Consider the following 25,459-nt stretch of genomic DNA (forward strand, 5'->3'; position numbering starts at 1 on the left):
AGGAAAGTAGGATCATGAACTGAGCTGAAACCAAGAGTCAGACGCTTAACTGAGCCACCCAGGTGCCCCTTGGCTATTGCTGATAGCACTGCTCTAAACATTTGGCTGCATGTGCCCCTTCAAATTAGCATTTTTGTATCCCTTGGATAAATTCCTAGTAGTGCTGTTGCTGGGTTGTAGGGTAGGTGTATTTTTAACTTCTTGAGGAACCTCCATACCTCCAGAGCAGCTGCACCAGTTTGCATTCCCACCGATAGTGCAAAAGGGTTCCCCTTTCTCCACATCCCCACCAATATCTGTTGTTTCCTCGATCGTTAATTTTAGCCATTGTGACAGGTGTGAGGTGGTATCTCGCTGTGGTTTTGATTTGTATTTCCCTGATGAGGAGTGACATTAAGCATCTTTTCATGTGCCTGTTGGCCGTCTGGATGTCTTCTTTGGAAAAGTGTCTGTTCATATCTTCTGTCCCTTTCTTCACTGGATTATTTGTTTTTTGGGTGTTGAGTTTGATAAGTTCTTGATAGATTTTGGATACTAACCCTTTATCTGATATGTCATTTGCAAATATCTTCTCCTAATCTGTTGGTTGCCTTTTAGTTTTATTGATTGTTTCCTTTGCTGCTCAGCCCTTTAAAGATTATTTCCCTAGACTCAGGGCTAGATTGCATTTCTTTTCATGTAAATTTTTAAGCAAAGTATAACACAGAGAAAAAGGTACAAATCAAGAGAGTACCATATCATGGTAAGTCTTTCAATGTGAGCATCTCCCAAAGTAATTAGCACCTAAGTCAGGAAAGATTATGTTATTAACACCCTAGAAATATCATGCCCCCTTCTAGTCCCAACCATGGTCCTAGCGTCTCACATCATTACAGCAAAACAAAACAAAACAAAACAACCCTCTACTGCTACATAATATACATACCTTAAAATTTAAAGTATATGGTGGATTTAGAATGTTCAGAGGTGTGGGACCATCACTAATCTAAGTTCAGAACACTCCGTCAGCCCCAGAAGAAACTCTATACCCATTAGCAGTCACTCCCCACATTGGTTAGTTTTGTCTGTTTGTTAATTTGCTCATCTATAAATGGACTCAGTATATTTGACTTACTTTATGTTTGATTTCTCTCTCTCTCTTTTTTTTTTTTTTTTAATATTTGAGAGACGCAGCATGTGTGTGAGCTGAGGAGGGGAAGAGAGAGAGGGTGAGAGAGGATCCCAAGCAGTCTCCGTGATGTCAGTGTTCAGCCCGATGTGGGGCTCGATCCCACAGACCGTGAGATCAGGACCTGAGCTGAAATCAAGAGTTTGATGCTTGGGGCGCTGGGGTGGCTCAGTGGTCATGATTTTGTGGTTCGTGGGTTCGAGCCCTGTGTCGGGTTCAGTGCTGACAGCTCAGAGCCTGGAGCCTGCTTTGGATTCCGTGTCTCCCTCTCTCGTGCGCGCACGCTCTCTCTCTCTCTCTCAAAAATAAATTGAAATAGGAGTTGGATGCTTAACCAACTGAGCCAGCCAGGTGCCCCTGTTTGTGACAGTTTCTAATCCTCATTCTCATTGTGTATGGTTCTGGTTTGTTCATTCTCATTGCTGCATCCCGTGATTTATCTATTTTACTGTTGTTAGACATTTGAGTTGGTTCTAATTGTATGAATGTTGGGTATGCATCTTTTGGTGAATATGGGTATACACCACGGTGTGAAATGTCTGGGACATATGTACATACTCAGTTGTACAGGATACTGTCAAGGAATTTTCCAAAGGACTTGCACCCTTGACACTCCCACGAGCAGGATTTGAAAGTTCCAGGTCCTCCACATCCTGGCTACACATGATATATCCTGTCATTCTTGTTTTAGCCCTTCTGGTGGATGAAAATGGTATTGTATTGTGGCTTTAATTTGCATTTCCCTGATGACAGATAAAGCTGAGCATCATTTTTACGTGCTTACTGGCCATTTGGATATTCTCTTTTGTGAAGTTTCCATTCAAGATTTTACTTTTGTCCATTTCTTCTATTGAACTGCCTGCCTTTTTCTTACTGATTTCCATTTCTTTGTTCTGGCTATGAGTCCTTTGCTAGATATATGTGTTAGAAATACTTCTCCCACTCTGTGGCTTGCCTCTGTGCTAGGTTACTTTTTATGCGAAGGGGAAATAATTTTATAACTAGCTCAGATGTTAACATAATCTTTGTTGGCTGTCTTTGCCAGATTTTATATAAATCATATGTGTCATTCTTCTTGCAATTTTTTTCTCTTGATGGATGATGTCATCATATTGGTGTGCCTGAAGAGTATAGGATTTGAGAGAGAGGAAATCTAGTGAGTTTTTGTATTTTTGTTAAACTTTAGTTTTATTAGGTTATTACTTAAGACTTGGCTATTTTCTTTTCCTTTGCTGTGCAAGTTAAGATGCGTCTACGTGTGGTGTAGACACTGCGGATTGCTTACCCTGCTTTCATTCTCCTCTCTCTGCTAATAGAAGCTTCATTTGTTCAGAGCTGCAGTGTGCATAATTAAAGCTACTTGCTGATTTATGACTCTTTGAAATTAGGGTTGGTTATGTGACATGTTCTGCCAGTAGCCCATGTAGGAGAGGTCTGTTGGGTGGGAATTCCAGGAAAGCTGTTGCTTTTCTAAGAGAAAGGAACAGACTTAGCCGGCAGACATCTTCTGCCCGTCCTGTAATCCTTTCTGGAAAGTGCTCCTGAGTCTCCGAGGCTTTGCCACTGTCCTGCAATCATGACGATGAGAGATAGGTGCTAAAGATAGCAGAGTTGGTCGTGGGTGGTGTCGTGGGGTCAATGTATAAGCCTTGGGCTGCTTTCTTAGGTTGTCCAGAGAAAGACCGATAGGAGATGGAGATCTACTTATATTTACGCAGGCTGAAAAGTTCCATGATTTGCTGTCTGCAGCTAGAGACCTGGGAGAGCTGATGGTAGAAATTCCAGCCTGAGTCCAAATGCTTGAGACCCTGGAAAGCCAATGGTGTAAGTTCTAGTCTGACGAAAGGAGAAGACCAATACCCTAGTTCAACAAGTGGGGCTGAGAGAGGGAGCATGTGTGAGCATGCTCCCCATGCCTTCAACTGATTGGACAAGGCCCACCCACACTGCGAGGAGCCATCTGCTTTACTCAGTCCAGTGATTCAGACATTAATCTCCTCCAGAATAATGTGGGTTTTCCCCCCCAAGTTTATTTATTTTGAGAGACAGCGCGCGTGCTAGAGGGGCGGAGAGAGAGAGGGAGACAGAGAATCCCAAGGCGAGCGTGGAGCCTGAGGAGGGGCTCAAAGTCACGAAACCATGAGATAATGACCTGAGCTGAAACCAAGAGTCAGACACTTAACTGACTGAGCCACCCAGGTGCCTGCATCCAGAATAATGTTGAACCAGACATCTGGGCACCCTGTGTACCAGCTATGTTGACACAGTTACGCATCACAGCGGTCTTCCTCGTGGCCTCTTGTTTTATGAGAGGAGTATGGGGTAATTCCCCGGTTCAGGGTGTTCCCACATATGTTGCTGAATTCAGCCCCTAAGAAATACAGACGTTACTCAGATTTCTTGGCTTACAAAATCAAGACTTGTGGCAGGTATGTGACGGTGCTCTAGGGGCGCGCCTGTCTGAGCTGCAGTAAGGTGGGGCTTTGCCACATCCTGCCAAGACAGAAATGCACCCGCGTTCCTGTGCGTGAGTCTGTGGATGTGGGCCCCCGGTCATCTCAGCTGCAGAGAAGCCCTTCATCCAACTGATGTTAAAGGCAGTTCAGAGAGCACCGGGTGCTGGAGACCCAGAGGAGTGCTTCTGGCCCGGAGGGGCAATTCTGTCCCCCGGCTTATTAGACGGAAGCATCTAGCTCTGGTCTCTCTCTGGTGTTTATCCCCAGGTCTTTGTTAGAGTAACAAACGGCTTTGAGAGGGAAAAGTCCTAAATACTTGTTACTGATGTGAAAGATACTTGAGAAGGTATGTGCTTGTGACTTCGTTATTTGCGGCAAAATCAGCTTTGATTCCCATTATGAGTCTGGGACTCACATTATGCCCACGTGGGCCTAAAAGGTACTTGTGGCTTTTTGTCCTTTATACAGTTTTTTAATAATTTTTTTTAATGTTTATTTTTGAGAGAGACAGAGCATGAGCAGGGCCACCTAATTGCTGAAGGAGGAATGGTTCCGTTCGGCAGTCTTCCACGCTTGGAGAACCAGCACTCGGAGATCACGGCATCGTAGGCTTGTGCCGCCTCTTCTGGGGCCTGTATCCCGGCTCTGCGGGTCCCACCAGGTGCCTGGGGCACCCACTGGGTCCTCTCCTTGAAGGGTTGACTCCCTGCTCCACAGGGCACCTCCTTCATGCTTCTAGGTCTTAACCTTCCCCCGCCTTTGTTTCCCTGCCCTGAGTGGTAGCTACCACTGACCGAGCCTTAGCACCTTCTAGTGTGTTCTAGAATGTACTTTTTATTTTCTCCCTCCGTCCACTCACCATAGAATAGAAATCTCTGAGGGCCAGGGATTCCACACCTCTGGTTTGCTGCAGACGTGAGGTGAGAAGGAATGAGCGGATGGTCCTCCAGGGGTGATTGCAAGACTTTTGGATGATCCCAAGATTTTTGCCCGAGCCCTGGACGGTTGGGGTTGCCTGTGGCTGAGCCGAGGAAGGAGACGGTGGAGCAGGTTTGGAGGGGGAAGGTAGGAGCGTGAGTTCTGGCCATGCTAGCATGTTAGATCATCTCCAGGTGGAGACGTTGACAGGAAGACGTCCAAGCTCGGGGACACGGGGATAAACACAGGTGTCGTCAGCCCCTACACGACACTTAAAACCGTGAGAGCAGAGGCCAGCTACCGGAAGAGTGGGGGACGGTGAAGGGGAGAGAACAGAGCCGGGACGGGCCGATGCCGGGGCGCCAGGGAGATGAAAACTACCGAGGAGGTTGGAAACAGGAGCCCCGACTGACTGCCGTGAGCGGGAAAACCCGGGAGGACGCCATGTGCTGGCATTCCAGAGAAGGACGCGAGGGGACCCACTGTGTCGTGTAGCCGGTAAGTCATGTAAGATGAGAACAGAGAATTAACTGTTGTATTTGGCACTGTGGGAGCCGTCCTTGACCTCGGCAGGAATTAACCGTTGCATTTGGGACTGTAGGGAGTCGTCCTTGACCTCGACAGGAGTGGTTTTGGTTGAGTAGGGGAAACAGAAGGTTGATGGCAGCGGGTTTCATAGAAAACGGATGAACGAATGAAAGTCCAAAGGAACTCACTTGGTTGTAGGGATAATAGCTGATGGAGAGAAAAATGGGTTTCTGATTAAAAAAGATCTTGGTGCAACTGTAAATGTATGAGTTCTGTCAACTCACTGGTTAGTCTCCTGCGTTGCAAGCCAGGCCTTTCAGGTCCTATCTGAAGAGGCAGTGGCTGGGCTGGGGGAGGCTTCGCGCAAGGCCGAGAGGGGGAGCAGGGTTTACCCCCTTCTCTGCCGCGTCTTCCGCCAGCCGGCCCCTCGGACCAGGCCGGCAGGGAGATCCCGTTAGACATACCTCGATTTCTCCTCTTCCTTCCGTCTGCTTACTGCTGGGCTACCTCGTTTCCCCTCGCGCAGTGCTTGTGTGCCTGTGTCTCATCTGTGTGCGTGTGAGCTGGAGAAGAGCTGGATTCCTCCCCGACGTGCAGTGAAGGGCCTCTGCTCGCCCTCACCGGCGGTTCTCCGACGCTCGCTTTAGAGAGAATCTTAGGCGTGAGCTTTTTTGAACTGGCATTTTGGGAGGAAGCAGCCACAGCCCTGGCTATTTTTAATGCTTTCTACTGGGATTTGTGGATGTTTGTGTTCTAGTAACCAACATAATAGCTGTTTGGAATTGCTTTGTTAGCACTGTGAAAGGGGAGTGTGCGCGCGTGTGGTGTAAAAGGTGGGGAGAAGCAGGAAAAGAAATGTTCAAGTCCTGTCTTCCTGCGTGCCAGTTGCTTTCTTGGGATGGTCAGAGCTGAATGACGAGATGCTGAATTTATTTCCTGAGCCGTGACCTGTGTACATGTAAAAGACTTACAGAATATCTCCGTTTGTTTGTTTGACGTTAGTGATGATTATCTTGAGATACAGAGGCCCTGGTTGCCTTCCCAAGGAAAGGCTTAGGAAGTGTAAAATGTCCTCATGGGCTCGCCTCTGCCGTGCTTCATTCACCGCCTCTGGGGATTGTTTTCATTTCTGGCAGGCGTTAGCTCGCTCTGGTGGCAAATGCTTCAGCAAGAGCTTTCCGTCCAGGGGGTGTTCTTGGCCTCCGGGCTTAGCGTCTCCTGCTGGTGAAGAGACGCACATCGGGTCAGGGGACCAGGGATGCAAGGGCAGTGCGGTCTCTACGAAAGTCAGCCAGTTGCCATTTTGTCCTTCAGCAGGGGGCTGGCTCCTTGCGCCTGCGGGCCCAACTGGCTGCTGCCTCGGTGACGTGATGTAGATGGTGGTGACAGAGCGAGAGCTGTGGTGTGAGTGCAAGGCCAACAGCAGTGCTGGTAAAGAGCCCGAGCATCCTGCCTGCCTCCCCGATGGGTCCTGTGCCTCCTCCACAGACCCAGGGACCACAGAGAGACTAAGGATGGCCCAAAGCCCGGATTCCCTCAGCGTTGGTTCCGCCATTCTGTGGGGACAGGACCCAGGCCCGGCACATGCTGCGTATGGGTAACTACTTGGAAGGAACAGTGAGACACATGCTAATGTAGCCAGAGACTGACATCTAACGTCTAATCCTTTTTGGTGGTAGGAGCACATCATTGAGAATACGTCGTCTTTGTATAATTAACAAGGCAATTAGAGAAAGGGAGACTTAGCCTCTACGACACAAACTGAGCTCTTCTGTATCTAGCAAGACCGTGAGGGTATCAGCTTTAGATTGACTTAAAAAAAAAAAAAAAAAAAACCCGAGGAGGACAAAGGCACCTGAATTACAGACTTCCGGAGCCTGTTGAAGCACGGACCGCTTAGAAACAAAATCTCCGAGAGGCAGCCAAGATCTTTTCATTTTGAAAATGCTTTAATAAGTGTTGACAACACTGTTTTGCAAAATGTAAAGGTACTATACAAATTCTTAATACAAAAAGAATAAATTAAAAGCAGATTTCTTTTTAATTCTGCAACTTTGTCTACAACATACATCCTTTTCATTGATTACAGTTGAACAGAATCCAGTAAAATCATTTTACATGCTCTACAGTCAGTTTCAGGAGCAACCTAATCCTTTCTCCCCATTATTAAACTAGAGTCCATTTTACACAACGTGTAATAAACTATTGACATTAATGTATATGTAAAACTTTACACCTAGTTAACTAAGCAGTAACTGGTCATCTGATAGCACCTGGAGGGGGGTTTGCTATATTTAGAACTAACACTGAATGAAAACAAATCGGAATTTTAACAGTTTCAACACTCACTGCATATAATAAAACAAAACAAAACAAAAAAATCCACCTGTCTCACAACAAAGTCTGATGTAGGTGTTCCCAACAGTCTTCAGGCTAAACAGGCAATTTCTTACACATATCCCAAGAATCCAGTAGGGGCTTATATCAGACCAGGGGCTTTATATTCCATCTTACTTTGTTTTTAAAGAAATCGGGATCTGGGAAGAGCTTGCAAGTGCTTGTACAAAACAGCTATTGTTTCCCACCACACTGGTCATGAATCATGTCGGTCTCAAAGGACTAACAGTATGTACATTTTGTAGTAACTGAACGCAGCTCAACAGTAAAACCTGTTTGACTTAATCTCCGTCTTTACTACCAGACTGTAATGGTGTTTGTCTGAACTGGATTTCCCTCCCACCCCGTTCCTCGCTGCCTCCTGAATCCAAAACCCAAGCGTTGAGGAAGAATTTTCGTCTCTCATTCCTCGTAAACCCAACTGGGCTCAAAGCGTGATCCGATGGACGTCAGACCAGATTTGAAACTACGGTACGTGCTGGTCACCCCGCAGCCACGTAACCTTGTCACCTCCTCGGTTTCTCTCTTGACTTGCCCTGCTGCACACAGTTCAGTTTGATTATCTGTGTGTCACTGGAGAGAAAGAAAGATGGCCCGGTGCAGAATATTCTGAATGGGGAAGGAAGAAAACCTGCCGGCTGTAGCTCTGATTGATCATCAAAATAAGGACAACGAAAACCCCATCCCCTCCCTCCCCACGATCACTTCATGGCATTGGAACCAGTTTTGTTTCTCCTGCAGGGTTTCCCCAGAGGTTTTGTGAGGATGTCCCTTTCTCCAGCTGTTATCACCACAGAGCTGGTGTGCACGGAGAGGGGACACCGGGCCCTCAGTTGCCCAGAGCGGTCCCAGCCTCAGTGGGACCCCACAGTGCTTTCCAAGCTACAGCAGAAGGAGAGCACTACCACTGAATTCATTGTAGTGTCCATCCTACCCTCCTGGTCTGGTAGAGTCTCTCGTTACTCTCGGATTACACATACATAAAAAAAACAAAGATTTTTCTTTTTACGCTAAAGCTGTGGTTCTGTTTGCCCACAAAATTACCCCACCCCGGCTCCTGTCCCTGGCTGTCAAAATGCCTTTGCAATAGGAAGTCATTACAAGTGAGAAAAAGCGCCCCCTCCCCCGCCCCCCCCCCCACCTGTGCCAGTAAGCACAGCGTACCCCCTCTGTGGAGACCGTGTTTGTGCCATTTGGAATAACCCAACGAAGAGTGTGCGCTCATTATTATAAAAGTATTTTTGAGGCCTTTGAAGATAGATGGCTTTCCGGTTGTGTATTAAGCAGAGCTCAAAACACATGTAAACGTGCAGCTCCCACACACCTTTTCTCTCTCTTCTTTCTTCCTCTCTCGGTGTCTGCAGACGAATGCGGGTACATCAAGGTAGCCGACGAGGCTGTAGGCGTACGGGCCCTCTGGGAGCCGGGACTTTCTCCCCCCCCACCCCTGCTCCGCCTAAGAGACACGGGATAAAAATCTAAGGGCATAGTTGGGTTCTTTGAGTAAGTGACACATTGGTAGCCGGGTGCCGAGAGAAGTCGAAGTCGGGTCTGAGCTCTTTGTCACACAAGTGCTAACAAACAGAAAATGAGCCACACGGTCAGAACACTCGAATGGATGGCCATGTGCTTTTCCCTTGGTTTCCCGTAAAAAAGAAAAACGTAACACCTTGTGCAAAACAGGACACGCTTTTACTGGTGGTTTTAATGAGAGAGAAGCGCTTGGCGATCACCACCTTCCATTTCCTACAGATCCCAAAAGAAAAGCAGCTTTGTGTGGTGGGTCGGACGGGAAGCCCCGCCCCCCCTCCCCCGCTCCCGCACAGACCAGGCGGACCTGCTCCTCCCCGTCCACACTCCCAGGGATCTGGGGCCGCAGCTGGGTTAGCTCTCCGGGCTCTGGCCTGAGACAGTGGGTGGGACGGTGGGAGAGAGGGACAGAGAGGGGGAAACCATTTACGTGTGGTGGGCTTGCACTTGTGATGAGTAGGAGCCGTTGAGAATTTAAAAGGTTTCACTGCAGAAAGAATGTCTTCCCCTTGGCCCCTTTTTTGTTTTTTTATTTTTAATTTTTTTTTTTTTAAATCTTTGGCAGCATAGAACTGATTGTGATCCTCGGATGCATCTCTGACATGTTAAGCTTCCTTTTTCATTCTCCCCCTCCCCCGACAGCCACTCCCCCCTCCCCCCCCCCCCCCCCCCCCCCCCGGGACTATCTCAAGTGTCAACGGAGTCCCATATTCCCCCGCGCGAGTGAGCGAGGCAACCTCTTCACCGAGTGCAGGCCGACCATAGCTTCATCGTCTTTCTGGATCACCCTGTACTCGAGTCCCCTTTCCTGTTCTCTTCCAATGCCACCTGTCCACAGGAGTTTGATGTCCGTTACCTTCCCTGATGGCTCCCGGCCTGGGGGCTGTCACGGCAGGGGGAAGCCACCAAGGTGCCGTTGAGGATTGGCGCCTGGCTCTCCGTGGGCGAGAGAGCCAGAGGACACACAGTGGGACCGGAACCTTCCAGAATGTCTCCTCAGTCAGGTTTTTGAGGGTGAAGGGAATGCGGAGACGGGAGAAAAAAAGTGCTGAGGGCCGAAGCTGGTGCAGGGTGACAGTGCGTCTGGGTAAGGCAAATGAGAGGCAGTGAGGTGATCTCTGAATGGCGTTGAGGCGGTCAGATTGAGGCCGGCTGGCTCACACGAGGGTCCCGGGCTTGGCTTTTTCCTGCCCGTACCACTGGACGTCGGCTAGTTCTGGATAGAGGGAGGAATCCAGGAAACAGCTATCAGCGTAGCTCCTGCAGGGAAGGCAAGGAGAGGGGGGTGGTTAGGGGAGAGCGAAGTTCAGGAGTTCGTGCTCAGTTCGGCGGGGGCTGATCCTGATGGGTAGTCCTCCCTGTGCATGAGGAACTGGGCCTAATTCGGTGCCGAGTATGGACGAGGTGCTCACAAATGGGGGAAAAAATGCACACCGAGGAGACCGAAGCCTTGAACGCCCGTGATGGAGCAAAACGGAGCAGTGGTTCTGAAACTGGGCTGCGTGCCAGCATCACCTGGGAACTCTCAAGGGTACTCCTGTTCGGGTCCTGCCCTCAAGATGCCGGTTTAGCGGTTTAGCTTCCAAAGCTCCCCAGAGCTGGATTCCACGGGATTCTTCCTCCCGCAGCACAGCTGCTTCGGTTCTGCTCCAGGAGGCCTCAGGCGTAACCATGGGTTTTTATTCTATCGGAGAAGCACGTTCAAAATGTCAGGCTTCCCGATCGGGAAACACGTGGTATTTTGAAAGCGGTTTAAACAGTCTTTGAATCAGTGCTCTTTACTTTTTATTTTCAGAGAGAGACCATGCAAGCGGGGGAAGGGCAGAGACACAGAATCCCAAACAGGCTCCGTCCTGCCAGCGCAGGGCCCGACGCTGGGCTCGATCCTGTCCTACCAACGGGGAGATCATGACCTGAGCTGAAACCAAGCATTGGACGCCTGACCGACTGAGCCACCCAGGCGTTCCCCATCGGTGCTGTTTAAGTAACATGCATTGTTTTCTGATTATCAAAATGCATGGAAAACACATAGGCAACTAAACTGAAAACAAAACTCTTCTTAAAAAGTTGTCATGTAGGTTGAGAAGTAATTTTTACATATAGTTACACAGATGGACTAAAGCCGACAATCATTTCTAGGAAAAATAGCCCCTCTCTCATCCCAAACTGGCTCCTTCGGGGCAAGATAAAGGTCAAACTTCATGTCCATGAACATGGCCAAGGGGTAGCATTGCTAGGCAGGTGCCCAGAGGCTGGCTCAGCGACTGGGAACAGCCCCTGCAGCCTGAGAAGGTGAAGGCCTCTACTCAACCCCCACCCCCCACCCCCCCCCCCGCCCACCCACCCAGTGCTGGCTGGCACGGCTCAACTCTACTCGGTTCAGAAACGGCACAAAGGGGCCTGGTGTCGCCTGTGTGCTCTTTCCTTTTTCTTAGCGTAACTCGTAGTACCTTCTGGGATGTTTGTACGGACTTCTACAGGGATGGAACTGTGGGCCTTGACCCTCCAGCTGCTGAAGCCACATTCCTGTGAATGATGTTGGTCTGTGATGCCCGGTTAGTAGCTCTGTGTTTTTACTGCTGGATCTTCGGGGTTGACACCCCATCTTGGGGTAGAAATCTCTCTTTGGAAACACCACGAGGATTCTGCATATGTGGCGGAAGCTGATTTCCTCCCCTGCTGCTGGTGCTGCTTTATGGGCGGGGATGTGTGAAGAGACCCTAATCCAACACGGTGCAGGGAGCAGTGAGTTTAAAGAGCAGCCCCATGAGCCAGTTTGTAAGAATCAACAGTTGAACCCGTTTTTCTGTTCAATTCGCTGACCTCTCTAGGAACAAAGAGCTGAAGGCATTGCGGATTTTGTAAATGTTTCTCATCGGGCTTTTGAAACACTGAAAGGGGCACCTGGGTGGCTCAGTGGGTTAAGCATTCGACTCTTGATTTCGGCTCAGGTCGTGACCTCACGGTTTGAGAGACAGGGTCCTGAGGAGGGCTGTAGGGAGCCTGCTTGGGATTCTCTCCCTCCCTCTCTCTGCCCCTCCCCTGCTCTCTCTCAAAAGAAACCAACTTAAAAAAAAAAAAACACAAAACCATGAAAGTTGGAAAACTCCAAGCATCTGTGGCTCACTGTGGCCTTTAAAGCCTGAAATACAGTGGGGTTAATGCCGCTTTCAGAAGCAAAAGTGCCATCCAGGCCCTTAGGATGCCGGCCACGGAGATCTGTTCCGATATTTAAGCGGTAAAGGGCTAACTCGATCGCACCCATCCTGCAAACTCCCTCTCCAAGCTGACAACACTGACTCTTGCCATGGTGCCTGAGGGACTGAGAAAGTGTTTCTGGGAAAAGGTGGCCCACAGGGGGCATATAGTGTTTTTGGGGGACGGTCCCTCCCTAACATTCGTCCTGGTGGTGCCCTCCACTCTCCCCAGGGTGGGCAAGCGGGCCAAGTCGAATCTACCCACCAGTGTCACTGGTTCAAAGCAGGGCAGAGGCCCAAGCCAGGCCACGTGGCCCTCACACCCGGAGGATGGGTTTCCTCCTGAGAAGGCAATTCTTGGTGGGAGCAGGAAACAGAAGGGGAGCTACAGAACCAGAAAGCTCCAGCTCCCTGTTGCCCAGAAGCACGAGACAGGCATGAGCCTGTAAAATGCATCTGTTTCTAGAAGAACAGCTGGATCCAAACTGTGTTTCTGGAAGTCGGAATAAATTCAGGTTACCTGCTCAGCCAGCCAGAGAGAAGACATTTGCCTTAATCCTAAGGAGCCTCCCCCCTAGCTTTTTGCTCCTGGCAGGAATGACCTCCCTGAAGTTTGCACGTCAAAGAACTGGGCTTCGGGATAGTTCCAGGAGGAGACCAGACAGAGCATTTCCATCTCAAAGACACAGGGGAAGAAGGCAAGTTTCTCCAAGAAGGATTTTGTTTCTTAAATCCTGATCTTTTAAAATATCTGCAAAGCTTTTGGAGATGAATAGGGGGGTTTGGGGATTGGTAAGAAATGGGGTGGGCTGGGAACTGCTTCCAGAGCTGTGTTACTGTTCCTGTAGAGCCTGGGTTTGTAAGACGGGGGACGCTTGTCTTTAGTTCCTCAAGGAGTGTGGTTGCAACTTGACTGAATAAAGTCAACAAGCTTTAAAATTTTAAATGTAAAATTTACTCAGTTGAATTTTGTTTGACAGTTTGGTGGCGGCCGTGGGATGCAAAGAGGACTTCAGCCAGCTTCAGGGACAAGAAACAGAGACCTGGTACCTGCAAACCCCTTGAGTTCTCTTTGTCACCATCTCTGGGGGCCCTGGGTAAGTACCTCTCGGTTTCGAGCTCTGCCCTCTTGGCCTTAAGCTCCCCATCGAATCGGCTGCCCAGTCCAGCGGTAACATTCGGTTTGGACTCCCAGGAGGCGCCGGGCGAGTCCTCAGCCCTTGCTCACTCTGCGACCCCAGTCCAGGGCCTAGCCGCTCAGCCTGAGCTGGTAGCTGGTTCCACCTGGAACCTGAGTCCCCAGCCCTCTGCTAGCCCGCGGCGCCCACCGTTGACGTGCGCTCGCTCAGTCCACAGTTGTGTGCTGGGGACCACGGGTGGTGCGCACGTCAGGCCTTGTCCCGGCCAGTGCGCAGTATCCTCTCCTTGCTCACTGCGGGTCTGTGAGCGTGCACACGAGGTAAAGGAATAATAAATCTGTTGTTAATGGGCAGCTCAGAAACCAGAGCTGGAAAGTCGGTGGGCACCAAAAAGCTGTTAGAGCGCGTGGCCACTCAACTCGATGACCGTTATAAGCTGGTTACGGAATGGGCTAGATGGACGCTAGGTCACCGGCCAACCTCAAGAAAATTTCCACCCAGTGAGGTACACGGTGGAACACCGCAAGATTCCCAGCCCAGCGGCACGTCCCTCTTGACTGTCAACTTGTCTCTGACAAACCTAAGGCTTAGGCGACGAAATGAGATCCTCCGGTTCCAAAGAATTGAGTGTGCCCCCTTCCGGCACAACTGCTTTTATGTCTAAGAAGTAGGTCCCAGAAGCTGTACGTGACTACAAAGACGGCAAGATGTTCATAAAGCAAGCTAGAATCACCAGGGCTGTTGTGTGAAAGGATTTCAGCCTAAAATGGAACCGGAAGAAATGAAACGGAGAAGCTCATGCCTGTGTCCTCAGGAGAAGGGAACTGAAAACTGGACCGATTTCCTGGAAGGGCCTGATTTACCGGAGACTGAGACTTCTCTCCGGCATAGTGAACATCTGCCCGGAATGGCTCCTGTCCTCAAGCCAGTGAACTTACTGTTGGACCACGGACGCTGCCAGGAGAGACCGCCTTCTCCAAAGTACAAGACCACTGTGTAAGGATAAGACGCGGACAGACGAGCAAGTTTCACAGCAGCTCACTTGCCACCCACGAGACGATTCCGTGCAACAAGGGACACCAGGTCATAGGTCAGACAAGTAGGGCAAAGGCTGTCCTCCGTGAAGAGGACGTTTCCCACGAAAGGCACACTGTCAAACAAAACCCAAGTCCGCACCCTAAGTATTCGGTGCTCTTGGGGAAGACTCTCACAATGGGATCCCAGGCATCTCAATGCTCTAAGGGTGACCCTCACCCCAAAACTCCAGTGGTTTTATGCTAAAAAAAAAAGTTACGATCTCTCAAGCACACAGACCGGCAGTATTGAAGACAACTTGGAATTGCAGTGGTCATTACAAGGAATGTTCCAGTTAGACAAGTTCCCTCATTTAAGAAGTGCACTTGAATGCAAGGGTTCCCAAATGAAACAGACAGAACGGGTTACCTATTTCAGTCAGCATGCAGAAGCGTCCAGAAGGCTTCAAGATCCCCAAACTGCTTCATTGAAAGATTGATTGCAAAAGGGTAATGAAAAGTTAAAGACCCAAGAGGTACCTAAAATGAGACCATATGACTGCTGGGACTCCTGGAACTCCCCTTTATCCTCCTCTATACCCGAGTACTCATAGTATTAATCCTCTGTCTGAATGGTCTTCCCACCCGGAAGAGATTACATGACCACACTCACACCAATGTGTCAAAGGAGAGCCCCCATACAGGCCTCTCACAGGATTGACGGGATTCTGAGGGATTCTCTTGTAACCACTACCAGTCATTCCTGGAGCAGCTAAGGGGAAACTAAAATTAAAGGGACCCCTTGTCAAGTTCTGGCAGATGCACAAGTTACACTCTGTACTTTGAACCCCACTTGCTCCAGAGCTTACAGATGGGAATCCTGGAAAAAGAAGGGCAAGAATCCTTACCTGCGTTTGCTCTCCCAAGTTACTGTGGCCCACTCAAGAGAAGAAGGTAAGATTTCACGTCCCTTCCTTCCCAATTCCAGACCCACAGCTTACTGACCCTTTCCCTCCCTGGGGCAATTGGTGCCTTCCTGTGTCCTGGGGGCTTGGCTTGGCAACCATCACGTTGGGAACCCCAGTGTGTGGCCAGGCAGAAATGCCGGTTGAACTCCATTTCCGGTTGGGGTTCCAATGCTTACTGCCAGTGCTTGGGAATGGGCTGTCTTTGTTCTGGTCATCTTTGGGAGTGGCTCTAGATCTCGAGAGTAGTGTTCTTTGTGCCCTGAGGACACCTTGTGTGTCCATGGCGTTGTTCCATACTACCAGGAATATCTACGGTTTGAGCTCAAACCTGACAAGATACGATTTTAAGCAGCTCTATGATCAGAAGTTGGCCAAATTGAAAGCGCATAGTCACCATCAGAGCCTAATGGCAACTTCTTTGGGAATTTCTCCTCTAGGCCAAAATTAAACTATGTACCCAGAGGTAAAGAAAAACATTCTGAAGCATTACTAGAACAAGCCAGAGACAAAGGTGTAAATGTAGAACATTATGAATCGTTGAATTTCCATCCTAGTTGAAGAGCTCCTTGATAGAAAGAAGCAAACCAAAGATAATGTAGCTGGATGGGTGGGTTGGCCTGTGTTGCAACCCAATTTCCTGAGGAATTAAAAACAGGGGTCCCTGTCTTAGAACAAATCAAGTCTTGATCAGAACAAAGGTAGCTGTAGTAGCAATGCAAATCCCACTTACCATTTTTACCAATTTCCAAACCTTCTCCATTCATTTCAGAAGGCCTACAGGTATTTTAAGAGATCTGGATTTAAGAAACAAAGCTCTTCTTGGGAATGTTCTACTTGCAGGAACTTCGTTGATAGGTCCTCTCTTTGAAATGCAAACTTCAGGGAGGTCATTTGTATCAGACAGGGGTTGGGGTGGGGGGTGGAAAGGCTATTTGGAACTTAGGCCAATGAACATCTTAAATGTCTTCGCTACAGATGCTTTGGCTGTCTGAGCAGGTAACCTGAAATTATTCCAACTGTTCTGTTAGTAATGAATGAGTTTTGCATGATCATACTTGTCTCGTGGCTAAAATTTAAAACAAAAGCGATTAGGATCTCTATCCATCTATGTGTCTAGGGATCGATGTTGTAAATGTGTGACATTTTTCTGGCTCTGGGCGGTACTGCTAAACTTAACTTGTAAAAGAGTTTTAATTAATTTGCTTAAAGAGAAGTACTTATTAAATGATGTATTCTAAAACTGTCACAAATAGAAAAACAACACACATATTTTTCAAGTTCGTGTGACCTAGGATAAATCCTCAGTAAATAAAGGCTCAGGTTTGTAGGTTTAATTAAAATAGTAATGTCTTCAGAGTTATCAGCATTAAATATAATGTAGGAAACAACTTTTATTCTACCCGTGTTTACTAGTTATTTAAATTCGTGTCATCTCTGTTACAAAATGTGTTAGCCAGAAAGATAACTTAAGATGTTGGCCAGCTGTTTAAGGTCTTGAGAAATTTTCATGACTAACATAAACATAATCGTTAAGAACAAGTGAACAGATACATATTGGTCACAGTCTAGATGTTTTTCACTGAGTAGAAGCTTTTTTTGTCAACAAACTGCCAGTTTTGTAGCAAAAAAATTATATGTAGACATCATCCCTACATGTGGCACGTCCCCCTGTTTTGCATAGTGACCTTGGAAGTCATTTTCCTGGCCACGTAGTCCTTTCTCCACCTCAGAGGCGGCTTTGCCGTATCGTCCTCAACCTCCGGGACTAGTAGAAAAGACTAACAGCATCATTCAAACCCCATTAGGAAAATTCTGTGCCACTTGGAAATTTTCCTGGACCAAGGTGCAGTCACTGGCCCTTTTGAGTCTAAAGATTGATGTGACTCTTACTGCTTCCCCCCACCCTCCTGTGCCTTGGAGGACTCGTAGTCCGCTAAACCTCTGAACTGCCTTTCTGCTCGGAAGGGACTACATGACCATAGCCAAAAGTCTGCCCAGTTACTGGCCTCAAACGTGGGCCTCTGTACGAGTCCTTCTCAGAGCTGACGGAACTCAGGGCTTTTCTGGGAACCTGCTACCTATTACTCTATTAAACAGCCAATGGGAAACTAAAATTGAAATTTATGGAAAGCCTTGCCCTGTTCTGGTAGCCACCAGGGCTGTACGCTCCGCTTGCTTTGGAGGACCCCGCAGGGGAGGTCCTGGTGAAGTGGCAGAAGCGGGAAAAGGGTGGGGATCCTCACCAGAGGCACCTTTCCTCAGTCTCTGCTGTGCCCATTTGAGAGACGACTGTGCAATTTCATATTCCCTTCCTTGCCTTATCTAGACCTATTACTCCCCAGGGAGTAATTCCTTTTGGCCGTCTTTGGGAATGGCTGTGCATCTCAAGAGGGGAGTATGCTTTGCACCCTCTTTGCGGATGCCTTTGCATCCATGGGGTTCATACTGCCAGAAATATTGAGTGTCCCACCTGAAACGGGACAGGACATAGGAAAGGATTCGTAAAATAGCTCTGTGGTGAGATGTTGGTTACCTTGGAAGCTGACATTCACAGCCTGACAGAAACTTTCTTTTAGATCTTCCCCCCTAGACTAAATGGAACTACGTACCCAGAGGGAAAGAAGAACATCACAAAGATCAGCAGCTCTAAATTAGTAGAAACCTAATGATTTCCATCTTAGAGAAAGATCTCCCTGAGATAAAGAAGCTGAATATAATATAACAGGATGGGTGGGTGAGACTGTGAGGTCACTCAGGCAGCAACCCAATTCTGAGAAATTAAAAACTGTTGTCTTGGGGTGCCTGGGTGGCTCAGATTGTTAAGTGTCTGACTACTGATTTTGGCGCAGGTCACGATCTCACAGTTGGTGAGTTCAAGCCCCACACTGGACTCTGTGCTGATGGCATGGAGCCTGGCTGGGATTCTCTGTCTCTCTCTGTCCCTCCCTACTCGTGCTCTCCCTCAAAAATAAATAAATGTTAAAAACAAACACCTGTTGTCTTGCAACTCAAGTCTTTGCAAGAACAGAAAGGTAGCAATTCAAATGGAAGCAATTCAAAGCCCACCTATCATTTTTACCAATCCCCAAACCTCCCCTTAGCCATCTCAAAAGGCTTGTGGGTATTGTAAAATTCTGGCCTTAGGGTAACAATATTCCTTCTTCACCAAACTTGTGTTCTTTCTCTGTGCCGTAGAGATGGAAGTGCTATGTTTGGTTTTCTCTAGGAATCAAAGTTGTTCTCATCAGAAGGGAAAAACTGTGGGAGAGTGGTGTTCTCCAAGGTGGAAAATGTTGTCTTCACAAGTATCAGTGAAAAGTTGAAGTCCCCTTGACTCACCCTTTTACCAGAAGCATGATGTGAATGTGATCCTCTTATAAATGGGTGAGTTTTACAGTATTTCACCTGTCTCATGGCTAAAAATTTCACACACAAGTTCTAAGATCTTTGTATCTGTGTCCATGATCTTGTAAGTGTATGTGTGCCTGTGATACACGTGGGATCTTCTCTGCCTCTGGATGGTACTGACAAAATGAATTGGTCAAGAGCTCTATTTATTTGGCTCAAAGACAAACAAGGGCTATACAGATGATGTACACTGTAAGAAGAATAAATGCTAGCCCCAATGTTTCTCAAGTTCACGTGGTCTAGGGTAATCTTCAGGAAATGAAAGCTAATTTCAGTTGCTTAGTTTCATTACAATAGGCAGTCTTTAGAATTACCAGTGTGAAGTACAATACTCCTTTACTTCCTAGGTTAACTAAAAGTCAAATAAGCTCATGTTGTCTATTACGGAATTGGCCACAAAAAGATCATTTAAGATGACAGCTGTCTAATGCTCATGAGATGTTAGGAGTAATCTAAAAATTAAGAACAAGAAAATTAAACAGAAGGATGATAAAGGTTCATAAATGAACTTTTCAACAATAGTTATGCTTATGGGTCAGTCTGCTTAAGAAATAGTCTCCAGGGGTCGCCAGGTGGCTCAGTTGGTTGAGCGTATGACACATGACTTTGGCTCAGGTCGTGATCTCACTGTCGTGAGATGGAGTCCTGTGTCGGGCTCCGTTCCAGGCGCAGATCCTGCTGGAGATTCTCGCTTTCTCCCTCCGCCCCTCTCCCCTGTGCTCTCTTTCTCTCTCAAGTTTGCAAAATCTTTTTTAGTCACTTGAAGCCTGAAAATTTTATAGTGAGCTAAGTTAAGGATGGACTTTCACTGACTCATTTCCAAATAAAATACTAAAGTGTTCATTACTGGACACAGATTTATCCACTTTTCACTTCCTTTTACAGAGGCCATAAAGATATTTGGGCCTATTAGTACACCTGTTTGAGGCCATATGGAAAAGTTTACTATGAAGAAGAATTTACTTCTAGAAATCATGAAGTGTATTTATAAGTTTGCAAATCTACAGAACGTTAGTGTAAGAGACCATTCACGATTGCTCATAGTTTTTACTAGAAATGAAGAATTCTAAGGGTTAAGAATTCTCATCAATATATGTAATTAAAATTACTTACAAATAATAAAAAGAAACAAGTGTGGATGAAAAGTAGGCAAGTGAAGCAAAATGGTTGCTCTTAGCCAACTTGACCACATTCTCAAATTGCTTCCCAAGATTCTTTTTTCTACAAACCACCTACCAATTTTTTGTTCCATGGAACAAAATCTGAACGGATCTAAAAAACTGGTAGGTGGTTTGTGGAAAAGGAATCTTGCGAAGGGAATTTGGTATGTGGTCAAGTTGGCTAAGATGGGAATGGATTTAAGTTTTTTAATGAGGGTTTTTTTTTTTAAATGTTAATTTTTGAGAGGGAGAGAGACAGAGTGCAAGTGGGGGAGGGGCAGAGAGAGAGAGACACACACACAGAATCCGCAGCAGGCTCCAAGCTGTCAGCACAGAGCGTGATGTGGGGCTTGAACTCCTGAACTGCGAGATCATGACCTGAGCTGAAGTCAGACACTTAACTGACCCAGCCACCCCCGTGCCCCAATGCGTTTTATCATCCAAAGCACGCGGGTGCAAAAATAGAATTTGGTTTTCTCTTGAAAGGACTAAGTCTTCTTGGACATTTGGTCTGATTTTGATAAGCAACTGTCAAAGATTTACCTTTCAAGTAATCGGCCTGGACAGCCAAGATTTTGTGTTGTAGCAAAATAATTTATCGTGCTTCGTGTGGTCTTTATGAAGTCGTCCATTCCATAAGAAAACCCAGTCTTCTCACTAGTAAAAGAGCTAAGTTTTGTTCACAACTCTGTCACTTTGTCTATTTGCCTTTATCTACCTAACCAAAGTGACAGGATGTTAATGAAGTATTCTTTCATAATGATCTGTGATCCTATTTAGTCCTGTGTTCAAACCTGTTGATATTTAGACAGTTTCTCGTAACCAGATTCTCAAGGGTGTCTTCCTGACCTTAAGGTAACTTTGAGATTTCCCTAGAAATTTGAGATTTTCCTAGAGTGTCCCTGGGAAATCCCAAAGGATTTATCTCTCACCTTAAAAAAAGATGCTATACTAATTAGGTTTATTTGCTGTGTTAAACTACATGGGAAGCATTGTCAAATATGTGATAAAAACCTTATTAGATTATTTGTATGGATCATGTTATTAGTATAAACAGTCTAAAATTGTATGAAGTGTCTAGAAATCTGATATGTCCTGGTATAATATTATTCAGACATCTAGTTATTATCTTTAAATTGTGTGTATCACAGAAGTAACCAGATTTCCTCATCAATTCCGTTACAGTATTTAGCATTTTGTCATTTACAGACCCTTGATTGTTTTACTCTGATGATTCTGCAAAACTGAAACGCATGGAAAGAACCCTACCAAGAACTCTGGACCGCTGACATTCCTGCCAAATTAGAAGGTGTTGAACCCGGGATGCCTATGTCACAACTGAGGAAGGCTCCATCTGACTTTGGGTCCGGTACAAAAGCCAGAGACCTCAAACTCAAATGGACCAGCAAGAGAGGTCGACTGCTTCTTCCCAAGATGGGGGGTAAGAAAGTTTCTTTCCTCGTTCGCTTTCTGATCATCTTTTACCTAAGTCTTACTCCCTGAAGGGTCTTCAAGATTTTGTCCACCATTTTCCTTGCCCCGCCCTGAAAAGGTAATGCGCTTGTTCACATAGCTCGGGCCACTGCAGAGAGAAAGGTGATCTAACCTCCAAAAGACTGGATTTCCCATAGTGCTTGTGATCCCATAGTTCTGCCCGTCACAAACTTCTGCCTCATGCCCACTGCTTCGGTTTCTCCGGGCCAAACCCAGCCCCTTCTCCGTCATGTCACAGTCCCCGGTTAAGAACCTCTGACCCAGGGGACTTGGCATCCAGGCTCTATCCAAAGACAGGGACACAAGGGAAGGGTAACCAAAGAAAACCACCTGTGGGGTCTACAGCCCCTCAAGTTTTACTGGCCTCCATGGTGGTGCTCTTGGGAGTCCCAAGCCTTAAATAGGAATTAGCATGAAGGATTCATATTCAAAGTTTGCTTCCCTTGACAGAACCCCTAGACAGGAGTAAGTGCAAATGAGGCTACAATTAGGAACCTCTCCTGCACTCCTGAAGATGTTGCAGAATCCGTTGCTAAAGCAATAGCCACCTACCAGTAATTCCTAGGATAGATGCTTCTGGGGGAGCTGACACGCAGCTACACCAGATCACTACACAAGCCAGCTGACTTAAGAAAGTGACTCCTTCAGTGGGGTCTTCCTTTGGTTTGGGTCTTGGGGACCACGGCTCCAAAGTGCACTTGAGGGGCGCCTGGGGGGGCTCCGTTGGTTAAGTGTCCGACTTCTGCTGGGGTCATGATCTCACAGTCTGTGAGTTCGAGCCCCGCGTCGGGCTCTGTGCCGACAGCTCAGAGTCTGCTTCGGACTCTGTGTCCTGCTCTCTCTCTCCCCCACTCACGTGCACTCTCTCTCAAAAATAAACGTTAAAAAATTTTTTTTAAATGCGCACTCCAGACAGTGGGCACGATCCTGCTATAATGACAGTCGTCTCTCTACCTTTTTTTTTCCTCAAAAGGTTTCAATCCATGTTCGCAGCCATTAGCCACCTAGCAAATAATCCCCCTAAGAACAGAACTTCAGAAAAGGAACAAAGAGAATGACCAACGGAAAGAACGAACCTGATGTCATGACCCGTGAATACCACACAGACATTTGGCAAAAGACCACAAGAACACCGGAGCTTTAGAGGGAAGCGGCCCTAATGCCTTAAGTTGTGATCCCCTCTCAGGCTGAGAATCGGATCAAAAGGAAGGACATGTTGAAAACAAGAAAATAGGCCCCAAATGGAGTCACTCACGCTAAGGTCCACGTCACAGAACAGACTTCACCGAACTTCGGCTCTCTCAGAAGTGGAGTCTTAAACCAGTCGGTCAGGAATCCGCTGACCAGTTAGGGCGTCTGCCTGACAGACCCCTGCCATTCCCTAAAGGAAAGTGACTTGGCCATATCCAACCGATTTTTGTCTAGTGGAGCCTCCTTGTTCCCTCTCCCTCCTGGCTATAAAAGTCTCATTTTGCCTAGTTCCTCTGAGCTCCTTTCTTCTGCTAGACAAGAGGCTGCTTCATTCATAAATTGGTGAATAAAGCCAACAGAATCTTTCAGATTGCCTCAGCGGAATGTTGTTTGCTTTCTTAACACCATCTCCCTCTCCAAGGCTGAGCCCCTGTTTTCCTAATTCCCTATCTGCCACCTCGGAACTGTTCCTTACCTCGTCCTACCTTACCTTTTAGGTGGAAGTCTGGCTCCTTATCTACAGCAACATGGTGGTTACCAAACAAACGCCCTGCTTGTTCGTGCATCTGTGTTTTTGCCCCTGCAATGGCCCTTTCTCCAGGTCCCTCCACCCCAGGCCGTGGAGGTGGAGGCCAGGTTCAAGAGGTATGGCCCTGGAGCCAGGGTCCTCCCCTCCCCTTGGAACTCTGGTCTCCAGCATGGTTCCTGGAACATAGGATTTTAATTTTCTGGTTACATAAGCTTACAACTTTTTATCCACTTCTGAATGGTATCCTTATCTTTTTAGTTGACCTTTGCAATGCTATTTAAATTTCAACATCTTGTCTGCCAGTTAGATTCTGGTCCCTGGTAACCAGACCCAGACAAGGTAGCACAGGTTTTATGGCCACCATGGCAGTGCTGTGCAAATTGGAATGTGCCTTGGATTGACCAGGGGTCTCGTTGAAATGCAGACTCAAATTCAGTAGGCCCAGGAGTCCAGATTTCCAACGAGCTCCCAAGTAGTGAGGACGGTGATGCTTATCTAGGGACATTTTGGACAGCAGGCCATGTGGCCGAGTATACATCTGTCCCTCAGGAATGCAGGATGAAAACAGGGGTGACGTGCAGGTGACTGGATCAACTCAGTCTGGTTTAGGTGCTTTGCCGTGTAAACTGTAGGACGCTCCTCTTTTCCTGGACATTGACCATGACACCAGTAAAAGCTTCTGCAAGTATGTGCGTACACAGAGTCTGGGAAGGGCTACGACACACAGTGGGGTCTTTTCTGGGAAGTAGCAGTGGGAATATCTAACATCTCATGTCAAAACATATAAACATAGAGTTCCCCAGGTATCTAGAAATAAGACATAAGAATAACGCCTTCCACAGCATTCAGAAGCCGCTTCTGGAAATTACGATGCGGACAAGGGCGACACATGCAGCACATGTGAGATCACACACTCGTGAGCAGCGGGGGGGGGGGGGGGGGGGGAGAGGGGGAGGGCGGGGAGAACCGAACACCCCCTTACGATACCTCTAGTCATCAGTGCTTTGGTGAGTTGGAGACTCAGACCCATCCATAATGGGTGAGTTTTCTGTTGCTTCTCTGAACAAAGGAAAGCAGAAGAAGGAAGAGAAGAGAGGTCATGTTAAAGAGAGGAACTGACACAGACATGATTAGTAGCTTATTAATACATTGCAAAGATCAGTCGACTATACACCCAAGCGTTAGTGACAAATAACAGAACTCACGCAGAACTTTCAAGCCCCAAGAGTGACTCAAAGGCCTCCTCTTTGGTTTTGTTCGGAAGGCGGGCTTTGGCACTTTGTACCCATTTCTCCTTTTCCTGTCACATCACAGAGAACAGTTGCTGGTTGTTGATGACCGTCCACCTCCTCAATCTGATAAACGTTTACTTCAAGGACCCTCAAACAGCTTGGTTTCCAATTTGTCCAGCCTCCTCACTAGCTCTTTGTGGTGGAACACAGGCGGGTTTCAAGGCCAGCTCAAGGGCGTTCACTCCTTTCAGGCCTGCCCTCCCGCAAATAACAGTCATATAATCAGATCAGAGGAGACTGGGCAGGATTCAGAAAATGTGGACCATCCCAACAGAGACCCTGAAATGGGAAGTTCCTCATTTGGGTGAAATGGCTTGGCCACTGGAGATACCAAGATACACAAGGTCTGGCGTACTTTCTCCTATGAATTTAATCTCCGTGCCACTCTCGGGCCTGAGGCCTTGCAGTAGCTGCCCGACCACGCGTGATGGACCTGACCTGTGGTTGGTATGGGAGGGAGGGTCATAACGACCTGTAATAAGGACGGAGAGGGTAGCTGCCGCCCCAAAGACCAAGAAATGGGAGTGGACACAGATCACTGTGGTTGGGACTATGGGTTCTCCTGACTCAAAAGGAGGAAGAGGCATCATGGGCTATAGTTGAGGGACTGTCAGACTTGAGCAGACATCAGAATCCCCTGGAGGCCTTGTTAAAACACAATGCCCTGCCCACCCCACCCCACCCCACCCCTCTTGTCTCATTTAGTAAGTCATGGATGGGCCAGAGCGTCTGCATTTGTAACAAGATCCCAAACCACACATGCTCGAGCTGCCGGTCCGAGGGCGGCACTCTCAGAACCACTGGCCGGTGGAAGAGGACAGGACTCCGGAGGCCAGAGAACGCAGCTTCGTTCAGCTGTGGGACTCCGGGCAGAGCACCTACTCTCTCTAAGCCTCATCAATACAACTAAGAGATCGGCTCTTTCCCTCGCAAGGTTGCAGTGAAGAATATATGAAACTTACAAATGTCAGAAAAAGCTCCCAGCCTTTGAGTACACCGCAGGCACTCAACACACATCAGCTCCCCTTTCCCTTCTGTCAAATACTAAGGCCCTGTAAAGCCTGGTTTAAA

At 47.5% G+C, this 25,459-nt stretch overlaps 1 protein-coding gene and 1 long non-coding RNA gene across 12 annotated transcripts in view; one reads left to right on the top strand and one right to left on the bottom strand.

Annotated features, from left to right (window-relative positions):
- Positions 1-1,464: 1,464 nt before the first annotated feature.
- Positions 1,465-22,935, top strand: LOC115519416. 10 transcript variants are annotated; one of them, XR_003970495.1, is made up of 7 exons: positions 1,465-2,992; positions 3,892-7,938; positions 13,175-13,291; positions 15,209-15,300; positions 18,541-18,698; positions 21,092-21,323; positions 22,350-22,935. It is a non-coding gene; the product is annotated as an uncharacterized LOC115519416 (long non-coding RNA). The 10 variants fall into 10 exon arrangements; XR_004343843.1 differs by lacking the exon at positions 1,465-2,992 and adding an exon at positions 15,752-15,921 and having other exon boundaries at positions 3,303-7,938; XR_004343845.1 differs by lacking the exon at positions 1,465-2,992 and having other exon boundaries at positions 3,303-6,667; positions 7,772-7,938.
- Positions 9,503-25,459, bottom strand: part of FRMD4A (FERM domain containing 4A) — a 215,167-nt gene continuing 199,210 nt past the window's right edge. Inside the window, exons 23-24 of one of the 2 annotated variants that reach the window (XM_032593827.1) lie at positions 24,084-24,155; positions 10,184-10,257 (exon numbers count right to left, since the gene is read on the bottom strand). In XM_032593827.1, coding sequence (XP_032449718.1) covers positions 24,086-24,155 — 70 coding nt within the window. In that variant the 3' untranslated portion in view covers positions 10,184-10,257; positions 24,084-24,085. Of the gene's footprint in view, positions 10,258-24,083; positions 24,156-25,459 lie in introns of both variants that reach the window. The other variant, XM_030323364.1, reaches the window with a different exon arrangement.

The sequence above is a fragment of the Lynx canadensis genome, chromosome B4 (assembly GCF_007474595.2).
Source record: "Lynx canadensis isolate LIC74 chromosome B4, mLynCan4.pri.v2, whole genome shotgun sequence".
Taxonomy (NCBI): domain Eukaryota; kingdom Metazoa; phylum Chordata; class Mammalia; order Carnivora; family Felidae; genus Lynx; species Lynx canadensis.